We start from the raw sequence: 17,853 nt of genomic DNA on the forward strand, positions 1-17,853 counted from the left end.
TTACAGCCTCAGGTCTTTTTGAATATGATGCCACAAGCTTGGCACACCTGTCTTTGGGATTTTTTACCCATTCCTCTTTTCAGTACCTCTCAAGCTCTATTAGGTTGGATGGGAAATGATGGTGAACAACCATTTTCAGAGCTCTCCGGAGATGTTCAATAGGATTTAGGTCTGGGCTCTGGCTGGGCCACTCAAGGTCATTCACCAAGTTGTTGTGAAGCCACTCAATTGATATTTTGGTGGGGTTCTTTGGGTCATTGTCCTGCTGGAAGGTGAACAGTCATCCCAGTCTGAGGTCAAGAGCACTCTGAAGCAGGTTTTCATTCAGGATGTCTTTGTACATTGCTGCATTCATTTTTCCCTCTATCCTGACAGTCTTCCAGTTCCTGCTGCTGAAAAACATCCCCACAGCATGAAGCTGCCATCACCATGCTTCACTGTAGGGATGGTATTAGCCTGGTAATGAGCGGTGCCTGGTTTTCTCCAAACGTATTTGACCTCAATTTGGCCTCATCAGACCAGAGAATTTTGTTTCTTATGGTCTGCGAGTCCTTCAGATGCCAGATTATAATTGCATAGTATAAAGATTAAAATTACCGGTAATTCGATAGTACGAACTAGTGATATAGAAAAAATCTAACATTGTGATATATTGTTTTGTTAGTCTGTGATATGAAAACAATTTTACCAGATGACTAAAAATAATTGCTGAAATAATTGCTAATTTTAGATTGATTGGGATGATTCTGTAGCCATGTGGATTATAAGGAAAGTTACAATTGAAATAAACAGTGTTTTATCATGTTCAGAGTCTAGCAGTATACAAGTACAGTTAAGTCATAATAATGAAAAAATATAATTGAATAAAAATGTATCATTATTAACACTATAAATAGTATAATTTATTTTGTTTGAGTGCTTTTGAAATCCTCATACAGTCACAGGCCTCAAAATCACATGCAAAAGATCAATGATAATACAGACTCGCAATGTGGTTATTCTCAATAGTCACATCACAGGATATGCAAGGTTTACCATTGCATAATACCATTGCGAATAATCACATTGTGATATCGATGCTGAAATGATATATTGTGCAGCCCTAATTTAATATACTGTGTGTCTTCTGTAAATCGACTATATGTTTTATTTATTGTCTATCAATTTCACTGGCTTTCTTTATAGAAATAACTATTAAAAATAATACAAATATAATAAATTAAACAAAACCATTCAAACAGAAACACATTATATTACTTTTACATTAATATATGAGCAACATTTTAAATAATTTTTGGGCAAAACTTTATTAAATAATTCTTTAATTGAGTTCACTTCATAAAAAAATCTTCTACAAATATTGAAATAAGGACAGTCCAATAAAATCGTGTGAAACACTGAGTAGGGTCTTCACCTTTTAGTAGAAATGCATATGCCTTTGATGATCAAATCTGGTCTTAAAAGATTTTAAAATTCAGTTTGAAATTTCAGGATGAGTTTGATATATATTTTTATTATTTGTCCATGTATTCAACTCTTCTTTTCATTTATTTAAAATGTATGTCTTCTGAAAAAAGCAAAAATGCATTATTTACTCTCATATGTTGTGGTATACCATAATGTTTTAAAAAAACAAATTTGTTAACTATTCTAATTTATTTACATTTTTCTTGTCTTTCTGCAGTAACAATGTTGAATTTTCACTGTTCATCCGGTCTTCAGAGCTACAATATCTTTTCTTCCTTACCAACTTAATATTTTTGTTTAAACAGTTGTAATGATCCAAGTTTGCTGGTTTTATTTATTGCTGCACTAGCGTAAATACAATTTATAGCAAAAAAAAAAAAAAATAATAATCATTTAATTAGTTAAATCAGCTTGAAATAGCTGTTTTGAACGTGCTTCAAAAAAATAAAATAAAAAATTAATACTCAAAGGACATCTTCTTTTAACATTTTTTCTATCTTTACTATCACCCCTTTTTAATCAACTCAGAGCATCCTAGTTCAATAAACTGATAACTTTTAACAGACCAAATGAGAAAAAGCCATTTTTTTATGTTTAAGATTACACTATAGCATCAAAGAACAGAGAAGAGCAGAGCTCATCCTGTGTGAACATACCCTTAGCTCTCACGAGCTCTCATGGATAACAAGATCAGGTCATGTTGTACAATAGAAAGTTTGGGGGAAAAAACTGAGACAAACGTCAGGGTCCACAAATCATATAAAGTCCAGACGTTCTGCATTTCTTCTGTTCCCTGATACAATTTTCTCTGTGAACAGCTGTATCACGCAAGAGCCTCCACTGTGACCTCATCCTCATGAGAACTGCATCCATCACCAAGAAACATGATTTTAGCAATGTTTGCTTAACTATTTATATTCATATATTTACACTAGCTCTTTGGTTTGTAGGAGAAAGAGGAACGTCCAATATTCAGTTTTATTTCTGCTGACACAAACACTAACAACCTGTGGCAAACTAACAATGGGTCTTTGACTGAATAAAAACATCTACAGTACAACCGATCCATGTGGTCTTCTGAGGGTATAATGCATTTGACTATGTAATTTGCATATTTATATGGCCAGTAACAAGGATTGGACAAAGATTGTTTTACTTGACTGTTTGTCCATCTGTGACAATCCTGACAAGGTTTTCTAGCTGTTTTTAGCCACATCAAACAAACCAAAGCAAAATTACTGTTTTTTTCTCTTGCAGTTGACACGTTTGCCATCATTGCTTGACCATTTGTTTGACAGTCAACAGTAATTTTTCTAAAACAAAGCGTGTGAATGTTTCTACAATTGCACACAGCAATATTGAATGATTCAAATTGTATATTAAAAATATGACAATAAATAGTACATTACAATGTGTTTTGCATTCTGTTAAAAAAATGTATTGCGTTCCCTAAAGAAACTTTGTATTGGCAAAACATTTGTTCACACAAAACTGTTGCTTTCCAGTGAGAAATTTCACGTTTGCTCTCAAAAATGGTTAGCTTTCCCATAAACTTTGCGTCTTATTTTTTTCATCCCAATAGTTTATGAACAGTTAACGAATAAAACATTTCTTAAGAGAAAGCGTTTATTTTATAATAGAAAGCAAATCGTATTTTGGAAAATACTTCATTTTAAAAAGTCCTTGTTACACGTGTTCTGTGTACTCTACCTGACAAAAGTCTTGTTGCCTATCCAAGTTTTAGGAACATCAAATAATAACTTGACTTCTAGTTGATCATTTGCTGTCAGAAGTGGTTTATATGAAAAGCAAACACCTCTAAATTACACTTTTTTTTCTAAAATAAAATATGATCATGATCATATCTTGATTTTTAATTATTTAATTAGGACAGTAAGGTCTGACTTTGCTTGGACAAAAGTCTTGTCGCTTAACAGAAATGATGTACAGTAAAGAATATAAAGTCATGGTGCAGTTGAAAAAGATTTAATATGTGTCTGACTCCCATGAATTTGGATGACTGCATCCATACATCTCTGCAATGACTCAAATAACTTATTAATAAAGTCGTCTGGAATGGCAAATAAAATGTTCTTGCAGGACTCCGAGAGTTCATCAAGATTCACTGGATTTATCTTTAATACCTCCTCCTTCATCTTATCCCAGACATCCTCAATAATGTTCATGTCCGGTGATTGGGCTGGCCAGTCCTTGACCTTCTTTGCTTCCAGAAACGTTGATGTGGTGGCTGAAATATGAGAAGAAGAATTTGTCCTCTCCTATGGTTTGTAATGTAATGGGCAGGACAAATGTCTTGATACCTCAGGCTGTTGATGTTGCCATCCACTCTGTAGATCTCTCGCACACCCTCATGCTGAATCTAACCCCAAACCATGATTCTTTCTTCACCAAACTTGGCTGACTTCTGTATGAATCTTTGGTCCATGTGGGTTCCAATAGATCTTCTGCAGTATTTGTGATGATTGGGATGCAGTTCAACAGATGATTCATGGGAAAAATCCACCTTCTGCTTCTTTTCCAAATTATCAACTAGAAGTCAAGGTATTGTTTGTTGCTCTTACAACTGGCATCAACGACAAGATTTTTATAAGTGTACTTATTATAGTAATAATTCAAATCAATTATGCATAATTACATGTAGCTAACCCTAAACCTAACCCTCATTCTAACCCTAACCATATATTAAGCACATGTAATGTTACTCAGAAGTTAAATAATAAGGACACCTTAAAATAAAGTCTGATCCCTTTTTCCTCCCCTTTTTTCTTTTGCTGCTAAATACTACTAAAATATTAGCGTCTGTCTACTGTTAAACAACTCTCTTTAACAATGCACCAGAGCACTGCAAAGCTTTCTAATTTTGGCATACAATTGTGGTGCTAATTTTAGGGTTAAAAAAGCAATGCTAACAGTCTAAAAAAATTACAATGGTGAAAAGCCACTTTAACAGGGATTAATTAGTGACCTTAAACCAAGATTAAATAGAAGATAACCCAGGGATAAGTGAGGTGAAAAGCCATGTGGAGCAAAAAAGGGGAGCTGAAGCTCAGTTTAGAGCTATATTTTGAAGGCTGTGGGAAAACGGAGACCTCCAGGCTGGCTGAAATGAGACGTCTGTGGGCTCACGTCTAGAGACACTCTTGGTGACAGAACAATAAAGTGACTCTTTCTGCAAGAACCAAACAAAAACAACTGAAAAATCAACATGCTTTGTCAAAAAAAAAAAAAAAAAAAACAGCAAGCTGAAGCTCTTCGGCCCACACAAGTTCTCATATGATGTATAGTGTGTGGTAGTTTCTGTATACTGTAAAGGCAAATTCTAAACAGTAGTTGTGGCTAGTCTTTTTCTCTCTCTCACTGATGACATGCAGTTCCAGGAAACAAAAGAAAAATATCTAATCCTCCTGCTAGCACAGAACATTTACAGTTTTTACTTGATTCATGGGCTCAGTAATAATTGACCAGACAAAATCCATTACTGCCAAGGCGGCTAATCAAAGGTTAAGCCATAAAGAGGTGCTGTAGCGTGAAATGCCTCATTCTGACAGGCCAACAGGTGAGCTGGACAGAACTGAAGCAGAGCGCAATGTGCTTAATGATAGACTGACTGGACAAACAAGAGTCTTCAATGAACTATTCACTTCAGTAAACTCATTTTAGACTTACATGACTGAATAAATCACATTGGCAAAACTGTTGCACATGAGCATAAATAGCTACTAATATATTTTCCAGTCACAGTAAAGACTGTATGGTCACTTGCTTAAGAGTTGGTGATGGTTGGGTTTTTACTGTCAGTCCAGGTTCAAAGGCCGGTCAGGAAGATGCTGATGATGCATGGTAATGATTGAATAATTCACCAGGCAAGTGCCCATGTACTGGCCTGATTTCAACACACTGAAGTAACATCACTACTGTATGTGTGGTAAAGCAAGTGACTGAGAGATAAAAGAAAAATATCAACTAACAATTTGATTCTTTAACTTTTATTAAAGTACATTATATTAAGTATAGAATGTTATTATTGTTCATTCATTTTCTTTTCGGCTTAGTCCCTTTATTAATCAGGGGTTGCCACAGCGGAATGTACCATCAACTTATCCAGCACATGTTTTACACAGCGCATACCCTTCCAGCTTTAACCCATCATTGGGAAACACCCATACACCCTCATTCACACACATAAACTACAGAAAATCCCAATTCACTTATAGTATATGTCTTTGGACTTGTGTGGGAAACCAGAGCAACCAGAGGAAACCCACGCGAACACGGGGAGAACATGCAAATTCCACACAGAAATGCCAACTGACTCAGCCAAGGCTTGAACAATGGAACTTTATACTTTGAGGACTATGGGGGAACCAGTGACCTTTTTGCTGTGAGGCGACAACATTACCTACTGCGCCACCGCATCTACCCACCCCATTATTATTAATATTACTTAATTAATTATATTTTTATTTTTAAATGAATAATTTTATAATGATTAATTAACCTATTAATGTAATTATGAATATGTTTAATAAATGTTGAAATTATGAACTGCTTGAATGTAATTTCAAGTGAATTACAGTCCTGTACATATATATATATACATAAACATTCCCAGAATATTTATGTTAATATTATGTTTCTTCCAGGTTACTTTGTTATCTGTGGTGTGTAGGGTTAAATGATATATCTTCAGTTTTTTTTTAATGAATGTTTATTGGATTCATTTAGTTCGTAATCATGAGAATGTTTTGTATTAGTGTATGATACTATCCATCTCTTACACCAACACTGACGTTAACATTTTCCTTGGTTTATAGTAGGGATGTCCCGATCAGGTTTTTTTGCCCTTGAGCCTGAGTCATTTAATTTTGAGTATCTGCTGATACCTTATCCAACACTTTTAAAATACATAAAAAAGAATAAAGAGGAGCAAAGAAACAGATCCTGGATGTTCCTTATTTTTTATTTAATTCACCTTACTTTAACATTCAACATCTCTGTTAACAAACAGAACACTTCTGTAAGTAGCTTGAACAATCAAGTGATAAATAACAAATTCTACACTTTTGGACTTATATATACAGTATACAGTATATATAAAAAAAATCCAATATAAAAACAAATAGCGTCTCAACTTAAAATACTAGGGTGGCAATCCCAAGTTCACATATCTCCCAGTTTGCTATGGCCCGATCACACGATTTCAGACTCAACTGGAATCTCAGTTTTCCTTCCGGTATGGTAAATAGCTTTAATTTTCTCTCTAGCAGTAAAATAGTGTCTCCTGGTTCTGCTGTACTTCAGCATACTTCTGCATACATATATCCGAGTCCTGATGAGGAGGTAACGTCCGATTCCGATCGAGTCTGAAACCGCGTGATCAGGCCCGATTTCTGATCACGTGATCGCATCTGGACATCTCTAGTTTATAGTGGAGCTATGCTGAACTTCAATTTAACATGTTTTAAACCACCTCTTAATATGAAGTAGATGTCAGTAAAGGTACAAAAAAATATTTGATTAGGTTGATATTTTCAAAACAGTTGATTTATTAATTCAAATTTATACTAAAATGGTCCAAAGTAATACTGATAATGTTTTCGTGAAAAATTTTACATTTGCCAATAAAACAATATTGACATATATTGTGATAAACGTACCAGAATGCATCCTGTGAACCATCCAGTAATGTACTTGAAAATAATAACGATATCATTTACAGATAAAAATACAGCATGTACTCACACTTTGTCTGTGTATGTGGGTGAGGGAGCCTTGCGTGCTGTGAGGAGGATGATGGTGAAGACGGTGATGAGGAAGAGAGCCAGAACAGCCCCCATCACAGCTCCAGCTATAGCCATAGAGGATGTCATCTGCTTCTGAGACATGTCTGAAAACAACGCAATTAAAAAACAATGAATAAACAGACAAGGCCAACAATGTTGGAGGTACATCAAGTTCCAAAATTATCCTCAGTGTGTTACAATCCAAGACAAAAAAACACTGCTGATCTTGGCACAGAATGACTAAATGCCACAAATAATGACAGAACAGCAAAGCAAAGCCTGTTAAAGCAGCTAATAATGGTATGTAACACACTATAGCTCAGCATGTGTTTGGTGTAAATTGAAAAAGACAAGGAACAGAACAGCAAGACTCAAGACTGTTCAAATAAATAAAGATGTGAATAAAGATGTGACAGGAATAACAGCGAGGACAGAGTCAGCAAAACCACTGAGCTCATGCAGCCAGAACAACTGAGCACATTAATAAATAATGACAAATTTAAAACAAGATTACTTTATTTGAGGAGCTCAATTATGAAGAACAAAGGCTTCAACTGAATATGAACACTTCAAGCTATAGTAAGTGAAAACAGCATGTAAAATCCTAATCTAATTCATAAATGTGAAATGGAGTCATAAAACTGTAGGCCAAAAGTAGCCGGATGACCTACTACTTCCAGCAAGATTCTTAAGTGGCCACTTTAGTATCCCACGAGGCCACAAGGGAGCTGCTGTTAATGGCAGTGAAGAGACAGGTCACATGATGGTGAATGTAGTATGTGCAAATTTCAGTCATTTATAAGACTTTAAACATTTTTTTAATTGTAAATATCAAATCAAAAGCAGTCTCCTCAAAAAGGAGACTATGCATTTTAGAACACAAATGGTGAATCAATTTTAAGAGATAATATTTTAATATGCATCTCTCCATCTATCCAAATAAACATCAATCAATTTTGACAGATATTCAACCTAGAAAACAGCTTTGCTTGTGAGGTTAGCTTTTACACTGTAAAACAAATGTATGACAAAGTAGTTCTGACAGCATATGTTTTTAAGTAAATAAGTTATTCACGTTCTAACTTAATTTTATCAGTTACGCAAGCTGTTAAGTCAGTTTAACCTAATGTAAGTTCAATAGACTAAATTTAATTCAGGCTTAAAATGTAAGCCAGCCAGGATTTTTTTACAGTGTAGTTTTTAAAGTCAGTGTGAAATCAAAATGCACCTTGATTTCGTGTCATTGGTTATATAATATATGATTTATTGGTAATATTCGGTGACAATAATGTAAACTATTTATTTACAGTGGTTATCTGATGTGAAGCACTAGACATTTGGGCATTAATTTAGAAAATTTCAGCTTCGTTCTTGTAATAAAGTGATAGTTCATCACAAAAGAGAACATTTCTGCACCATTTACTCACACTCATGCGGTTGTAGACTGAACAAATCAAGGTATTCTGAAGAATGTTTGAAAAACAAAAAGGTACAGACATCCATAGTAAGAACAAAAAACACTTTGGAAGTCAATTGCTGTGTTTTTATTAAACATACAAACAAACTCAAACAAAAATGTATTTTTTGGGTAAACTCTCCCTTAAACTCCCACTTTCCAAGATAAAGTCATGAGTCACAATGAATAAAAATAGGAATCAGTCTATTGTTTTATTTATTTATTTAGCAGTGTTTCCTCATTACTGTATATTAGACGTAGTCAAAAGGGACAATTTTAGACCCTGATTAGCATTCTGATGTTCAACAACCAGTGATGGGAATAACGCTGCTATAAATATACAGCGTTACTAATGTGAAACTTTCAGTAACAAGTAATCAAATGAATTACTGTTTCCCCCATTCCAACACCGTTATAGTTATTGGCACAATAAAATGCACATTACTATAATTGAGAACACTGAATCGGTCTTCAAGCAAGCAGCGTCTCTCTCAGCCAGAAGTGGGAGTAGGTCTCACATGTGCATGTCACAACACACACACACACACCCACACACCCACACACCCACACACACACACACACACACACACACACACACACACACACACACACACACACACACACACACACACACACACACACACAAAACACACACACACAAACAAACAAACAAACAAACAAACAAACAAACAAACAAACAAACAAACAAACAAACAAAAACAAACAAACAAAAACACACACACGCACGCACGCACACACACACACACACACACACACACACACACACACACACACACACACACACACAAACAAACAAACAAAAAACACACACACACACACACACACACACACACACACACACACACACACACACACACACACACACACACAATATATAAACTGTCATTTGAAATGACACTTTCATCACTAGTGAATCTGGGGAATGAGTGTGCTTACTTCGAAGCCATTAAAATATTTTACTATTAATTAAACAAGACACTAAATGACAAAACCAATCTCAAAGTGCACATGTACATTTTGGGGAAAAAATTATTGAATCAAAATTATCATTTTTTCTTTTATTACATCTTCCTCAAATACATTTTGTACATTTCAATAACTCCAATATAAAATGTTTTGTTTTGATTAGTAATATAAATTGCTAAGAATGAACTCTAAAGGCAATTTTGAACCTTTAGATTCCAGATAATACATATATAGCCCATTTCACACGTTACAGATGAGATCCATGGTCTGAAATGGTTTCTTGTTTTGCATAACTTAATTAATTTTTCCCCCGATAAATAGTTTTTAAAAAGGTGCATGCGAGTAAAAAAAATGGAATATAGCATTTACCATATTGTTATGCAATCTTTTTTTGAATAAACTTAACCCCTAACATGTCAAAAACGTCAATTTTAAACATTAGCATACAAATACAATACTGCTAGTGCTTCTCACAGGTGTGAAATATACTTGCGGTGATAGTCAGATTGAAACACACTATTTACCCACATCACATAAATATTTACCTATATGCGACAAACAAAACATAAACTTTTTTTTTTTTTTTTACAATAATTTCATTAATTTTGACAATGTTATACACTGTTTACTTTCAATGGGTTAAAGTAAAAAAAAAAAAAAAAAAAAAACTTAAAAAAAGACTTTCACTTTCTCTTACCTATTCAGGAGCCATGAGGTCAAATCTGATTTTCTCTCTCTTTCAAGTTCAAAGCTAACTTGAATGCAAAATCATTTTAGATATGTATATAAAATAGCCTATGTATTAACCTAATGACATCATCAAATTAATAAAATATGCAGCAAATGAGAAATAAATGACAGAAAAAGGAATAAAAACAGAATCTCTCTAAAAATATTCATAAATAATCATATTTACAAGATTTAAACGTGTAGATTATTTAAATAAGGCGAATGCTTTGATTACTAATGGTGTAGGTATATTGTGCAGCCAGTTAAAACAAGTAACAAGAGAGGATTTTCCAATATCGATCGCGGATGTTTGGTTAAATTAGGCGGATACAAAACAGTGTCGAAAAATGATAATAGCTGTAAAAAAATGTGTCACTAAATATACTTAGACGGCCCGTCCAGGTAAAGTATAATATGTGTGTGGCAAGCACTGAGTCAGACTAAATAGTATAAACTTTGATTAGACGTCTTGTTTGTAATCTTTAAACCCGTAAAATCTTTGGTGGAGCGCCTTTCATTTTTCATCACCGCACTGCATCTGCTGGCCGAATAGCAAATGAATCGTTCAAATTAATCATTTAAAGCGGTTCTTCTGAACCAAATGATGCAGTCCAGATCCAGTTAATACTGCACATGCGTGACTTAGAACTTTTGGTTATGTTTTGTTTTTAAATGCATAATATACTGTTGTGTATTTACCAAAAACAAGTTTTTTCGATTCAATTAACTCAAGTCCAAGTCAAGTTTCAAGTCATGACAGCCAAGTCCAAGTCAAGTCAAATCTTTTTGGGATATTTGTCAAGCCAATCTCAAGGCCTAAATTTTGTGACTTAAGTCTGACTCGAGTCAAGTCATGTGACTCGAGTACCCCATCACTGCTCTCAGCAACAGAACCTCTCTTTCTCTGGGGTAGGTGTTTGTGTGTCTGTGTGTGTTTGGGGCTGGGGTGATACAAATAAACAACCAGTGATGATGATTGGTGTGTCTGTTAATGTGGTGCTACTGAAAACATGATGATTCACTTAGAATACATTTCCATCGTTTGCCAATCAGTGGCAGAGTAGTGCAGGAGTTCACACACAAGCACACACTAGTCAGTCACACATACACCAACAACCAGGAGTCAGAAGATGGCAAATCCAACTCATTAAGCACAAAGATAGCATTTGCAAACTTGAAACATAAGCACAAATTTTCCCTCGTTGAGTTGAAAAGCAAGAATGTTTATGTATCGAGCAAATTATGCCCAGGAAAAAAAAAAAAGAGTCCCTGTGTGACAAGTAATTCTAATCTAATGAAGCAGCACAAGTCTTGTGAGTTGTGGTCTGTGCAATAAAAACCTAAAGTTTTAAAACATCTATTGTGTTTTATTGTGCAACTATAATAAAGATAATATTTATAATGATATGTTGAAGATGATGGTTGTCTCTCACATTGTCCCACAATATTAAAATATCTTAGACGTACAAAGTTTTATATTCATTTTATAGTCATTTCACAAATTAGATTTTTTTTTTTTAAGTAAAGCAATAGTTACTTTTTCTGGCAATTAGTTACTTTTTTAAATATGTAACTTAGTTATTATTTGTGAGAAGTAACTAGTAATTATAACTAATTACTCATTTAAAGGAATGTACTTAACACTTTCAACAACATATGCCAATGTAATACTAACAGAGTACACTGCCTGTCCACTGCCAACCACTTATAGGTCCTGTTTCCAACTGGTATTAGTACTGTGTGCATTTTTATTTCAGTTGGATAACAAATGGGTAATGCTAAATGCAGGTAAATGGGGTTTTAAACATTGTGAGTGAGTGACACCTTTGACTAGTTCCAGAGGTAAAAACACATTTAATCAGATTGCCTTTTTAGTGTAAACACTCATGTAGTGTTCTAACAGCCAAAAAAAAAAAAAAAATCTGTTCAGCTCTGCCTTCTGATCTCATTCTTAAATATTACAGAACATGAAACTAAAGCACAGAGTATTTATTTCCTCATCAGAAAAAGGGGTATAAAGTGGAAAAAACATTTTACTTGTGTTCTCAGGGTCTGATCTAGAACCAGGAGTAAATAGCCTAAAATACATTTGATGAGATTGCTTTCATAATGCAAATGTCCCTGTGTTCAATTGCATTTGCAGAGACAACAATGACCACCATCCACTTTGAGCCAACCCAGATAGCATATAAATGTGAGCCACTTTAGGCAGTTATGCAGCAATGGTGGTATTCCTTCGGCCCAGACAAAATGAATGTGAGCCTGAAGTGGCCTACCTGTACAATGGCAAAGGGGGGGCAAAAATTCAAATTCACATATGGGCCATTTAAGACAAAGATTTGGCACGGCAAAATGTAATCTGAATGTGAGCCTAATGTGGTCCATGTGGAAAATGATAAATTTGGCAAAAAATGATGGAGGACAAACGTGGGCCACAGTTGGCAAAATAGTGGCATAGTCATTTAAGGGTAATCTGGGTCTAAACCAAAAGTGGCTCACATGTGTAAGTGCAAATGTGGCCTAGTTATCTTAAGACATATTTTGCCACTTTTGGCAAATATCTGGCACAGTAAGCTTCAGCTATTGCGCTGTTAGGCCTATAGTGGCTCAGAGAATATATGACAAATGTGGCCCAGTTATCTTAAAACATATGTGGACCACATAGACTAAAGTCACCATCATGAAGAAAAGTGTTTGCTTTAGTTTGGCTCTTATAAATTTTATTTTAGGCTGCTGTAACTTTTGAGAACTTTACTTGAAAAGTTTACTCATTACAGCAAACCAGCCAAGTAAAAAAAAAGTGAGGCACAACCTGTGATGAAATGATATAATTCACTGATGTTAACCAATGTTTAATCCAATATTAAAAGTAACGTAATAACATGCTTGCACATGCTACATAATTACGAAGGTGTATAAGCTAAAAAATTATATGGTTCAACCTCAACAACGGTGACAATAAAAAAACCTCACAAACAAGATACTAAAGTGACAAAATCAACAACGTCAACATAAACAGCAGAATCAAAAGCAAATAATGAAAACTGGAGCATCATTAAGCTATAGAAAGTATTCATACTGCAGTGCATGCTGGAATGTTTGTATTTTGCCACACCCAGCAAGTGTAAGGTGTAGGCCAGATCTGGGCCAGAATAAATGCAAATTGTGGCCCAGAATAGGGTCAGTTCTGGTTAATTTTGTTGAATTCTGGCTGATATGTGGTATTGCTTTGGCTTATTTGTGGCCCAGATCTGACAAGCAGGAGCAGACCGCCCTAGAGCCATCATACCATTCAGTATGTGATCCAGATGCAAGTGTCTGGTGTGGGCCGGATCTGGGCAAGAATAAAAGCAAACTGTGACCCAGAATAGGGTCCGTTCTAATTCATTTAGTTGAATTCTGGCTGATATGTGATATTGCTATGGCTTAATTGTGACCCAGATCTGGCAAACAGGAGCGTACCGCACAAGTGCCATGATTACATGTGGTATGTGGGCCAGATGTAAGTGTCTGGTGTGAGTCGGATTTGAACCATATGAATTTTGCTGGCTGGGAACTGAACAAACTCATGATTTTTATGGAATGTGTGATAAGAGAGCAATAACAAGGCATTCATGTTTTGCTGTGCTACAAAATAACTCATGGTGCCACCAGCACACTGTCATTCCCATGCACCTTACTTGTTCATAATGTGATTTCAATTCAGTAATAGTTGTTGATGGCCCAACTGTAAGTGATCCCAAGAAAGTGATATAAAGCATGATGAAATCCCAAACAAGCAGTCCAAAGAGAGAGCGAATGCATGTTAATACTAAGTGGAAACACAACTACAGTCAACAGAATGTCTAAAGGGCACCTTCAAAGCAAAGTTTTATCAAATCTTTCTCCTGATGTCAATGATTGAGTGTAGTTTGGAGTAGAATGAATGTTGGAGCGATGATTAATCAAGAGTCAGACAGAATGGGCAATGTATGATTGTTGTGGTGATGGGTCAGGTGGATGGGTGGGTTGGTTATGCAGCGGTTGGCATGGGCAAGCCGTTTTCAGCCGCTTTGAGCCTCAGTAATTAGGACCTCATGCTGCCCTTCTTTAAAGCGTGCTGTTACTGTCTCTCCCACCCCGCAGAGCTCTTATGCTTTGCTGCACTCCTTCCTCTCTCATTTGCGGTCATTACTACCTGCTCTCCTTCACTTTTATGCCGAGTTTCACACTCTTGCGCAACTTCATTTAGCAAGTTCACCAGAATCAATGAGGTTGGTGAGATCGCAAGCTTGTTACCTCCACAACGGGGCTCCTGTAAAAGGATTACATCCATTAATTAAGAGCAATTAAACTCAAAGAGAGACAATTAAAAGACTTCTCGGACATGAGGGAGAAATAATAACACTGTATCACCCCAACAATGTCCATCAAAATAAAAAAAATAAAAAACAGCAGTTGAGGATTCAGCATTTGCATTTTTTTTGCCTTCTTAAGCCCCCCCCAGCAAAAATCAATTGAACATATTATTGAGTGTTTTCCCTTAAGGTTTTATGGCCGGCAAACCAATAATTACTGCAGCTTTTGTACTGTTAGTTCACCTCTGCTCTCCTTGGAGAACAGAACAGGATGTTCAGTCACAAGTTATTCAATAGTGATCGTTTAAGTGTAGCAGGCGGTAAATATTTGGCCTGCGGAGCCCACGTCCGGTTCACGGGGGCTGAGAGGAGCTGGTGCTGGACGAGTAAAGACAGTGAGAGCAGGAGGTCAAGGGCAGAAGGTGTTAGAAGATCGGGGAGGGAAACTGAGCTGGGATGGAAAGGCGTTGGTGAAAAGTTTGGCACTGAATTTGAGGTTTGGCAAAGTGTTGATTAAACAGATTTGTGCTCAGCAAGTCCATACGGCAATATCAGAAGGCAGCATACTAGATCTGTTCTACTCTCATGACTCTAATTTAATGTATTGTATATTTATATAGTGCATTTAATGTTTGGCCATACATCCAAAGTGCTTCACAATCAAGAGGGGAGGGGGGTTCTCTCCACACCACCACCAGTGTGCAGCATCCACTTGGATGATGCGACGGCAGCCACAGGACAACAGCGCCAGTGTTGAGAGATAGTGATAGAGCCAATTCGGTGGATGAGGATGATTGGGAGGCCATGATGGGTAAGGGCCTATGGAGGAAATTTGGCCAGGACACTGGGAATGGACATTAATGCAGTGCTTCCTGTCTGATCTGAGATCCACTTCATATCGTATATCTAACAGGCAGTGAAGATCGCTGATTTTTAAAGAAATCAGATCTTAAACGTGACAATTTTGTAATGAAAAGACAGTTCACCGGAAGCCCTTGGGCTGCCTGGCTGAAAATTAGGTCTGTGTGCATATAGCCCATTTAGCTAACACAGCAGATGTTGCATTAGAATTAGTGAATTTTGGATAAATTGATAAATAGGATAATCTGTAAAATATTTTAAATAATTATATAATTTTTTGTTATTGGTCTTTAATTTCTAAAGTTACTTATTACAAATGAAACAACTAATTGGAGATTTATATTGCTTTGTCCCTATTGAGAAATAGTTCCTCTTTACTCTTTACTCATGAGTACATTTTTAATGAGTTATTTTTTACTTTTACTTAAGTAGATTTATAGACACGTAACTTTACTTTTACTTAAGTACATATTGTTGGAAGTAACAGTACTTTTACTTAAGTAGAAGATTTTATTACTCTTTCCACCTCTGGTTGTGACCAATTTGCAACACATAGGCTGTCAAATTGATGAAGATCATTTCTTTATTTGCTGGTGTTTTGTGTAATTGCATGTGCTTTCTTAAATTGCAGTGCGTTAAGCTCTGTTGGCCGCCAGGGTTACACCTAAAAACATGTTTCTAACCCCCCAGTGCCGTAGCGACACCACACACAGCGGTAATGGTGCTTTTGAAGTGTCACCCACTGTAGTAGTACTGCTCTGTGACAAATGGAAAGTGAAATCCAGCCATTTCAAAAGAAACCTGTTCAATCTGATATTCTGAATTAAGGTGAAACATTTCCTTATCCTGGGTAACAAAAGTGACTCAGATTTTGTTACAAAATCTCACTCACCCACCTTCAGCTGGCTCCCTTTACCAGTCCTGTTTTAAATTAACCCAAAAAAAACAAAAAAAGTAACATGGATTGAAAGTAACTTCTTAGTAAATGGTGCTTTATGCTTCACTAGACCAATGACAATGTATAGATTTGTTTAAAATTGTGCTAAACTGATCACGGCTTATGTAAAAATTAACAAAATTAAAGAACTTGTTAGCTATTTGTGCCATGTATAATCACAATCTCCAAGTGATTAAGAGATTAAGCAGAATAACTTAACTAATAACTAAATGAGAACGTTCCTAACATCAGTTACCCTGTTTCTTGACTAATATCCCCTCACTAGCCCCCACACTCTTTTATTACCAATTAGCACATAGCTATTTATTGCCCTGTAGATGTTTTCAGGAGGTTTAACTTCATTTGGGATTATATGTGGTTGAGTGTACAGGAACAATGGTCAGGGATGATGGCAGGGCTGAGGCTGGGGGCAGGGAGAGGCCATCATTCTACCGTCTGGCGGGTAATACCACAGATGGGCCCCCCACAGCGAGTCACAAGACCCCTGTACAGTTCACATCGCCAAGGGTTAAAACTGTCCCTCAACTGCACTACATCCACCTCACAAAACACAAATAATAAAGCTCTAGATGATTTGGTTTACTTGCTGAATATTGATATAATAAACACACGTTAGCATTAGCAAAGAGTAAAAACACACTAGAAAGATAAGTCATATAGAATTATAAGTCCGACATCCGTCTATCTGTCTATATATCTATCAGTCTTTCTTTCTATTCTTTAAAGCCATTTACAACAAATAATACTATATAAATGAAGGGATTGAAGTTTTTGGAATACAGTAAAATAATATCTTTTTAAAAGCTTTTTACCTAAGGCTCTACAATCCTCAAGCATCTTCAGAAGTCAGTTTTAATCTTTTATCTCTGTTTTTGGTGCTGCTAAAGTGCCCTGACCATAATTCAGTGGCCTTTTAGCATCTCGCTTTAACCCCACTGGACTAAAGACCTTTCACAGGTGAGCCCAGACCTGAACCGTATCCTTTAAAGCAGCTCTCATCCCCTTCTTAGAGATGTTTACCAAGCAGATTTACGCTTTCTGGAAACTGACAGAGAAATTCACGGCTCAGAGCAGAGGTGATCCCAGAGCAAAGGAGGATTAAATGAGTTCACACTCGCTTAGAGTCGGTTCAGGGGTGGCAGGCATTTTTAAACCTGATTAAAGGGATCAGGTGTTTCTCTTAGATGGTCTGTTATGGGTCTCAGATTGTGGTATCAGACACAGACAGCCCGTAACTCATTCAACACTCTCAGC

The 17,853-nt window shown here is 36.0% G+C and overlaps 1 protein-coding gene across 1 annotated transcript in view; it reads right to left on the minus strand.

Annotated features, from left to right (window-relative positions):
• Positions 1-17,853, minus strand: part of nectin3b (nectin cell adhesion molecule 3b) — a 112,321-nt gene that overhangs the window by 12,725 nt on the left and 81,743 nt on the right. The window contains exon 6 of the mRNA XM_068215860.2: positions 7,231-7,375. Within this exon, the coding sequence (XP_068071961.2) occupies positions 7,231-7,375 (145 nt within the window). The remainder of the gene's footprint in view (positions 1-7,230; positions 7,376-17,853) is intronic.

Source organism: Danio rerio, chromosome 21 (genome assembly GCF_049306965.1).
Source record: "Danio rerio strain Tuebingen ecotype United States chromosome 21, GRCz12tu, whole genome shotgun sequence".
Lineage (NCBI taxonomy): Eukaryota > Metazoa > Chordata > Actinopteri > Cypriniformes > Danionidae > Danio > Danio rerio.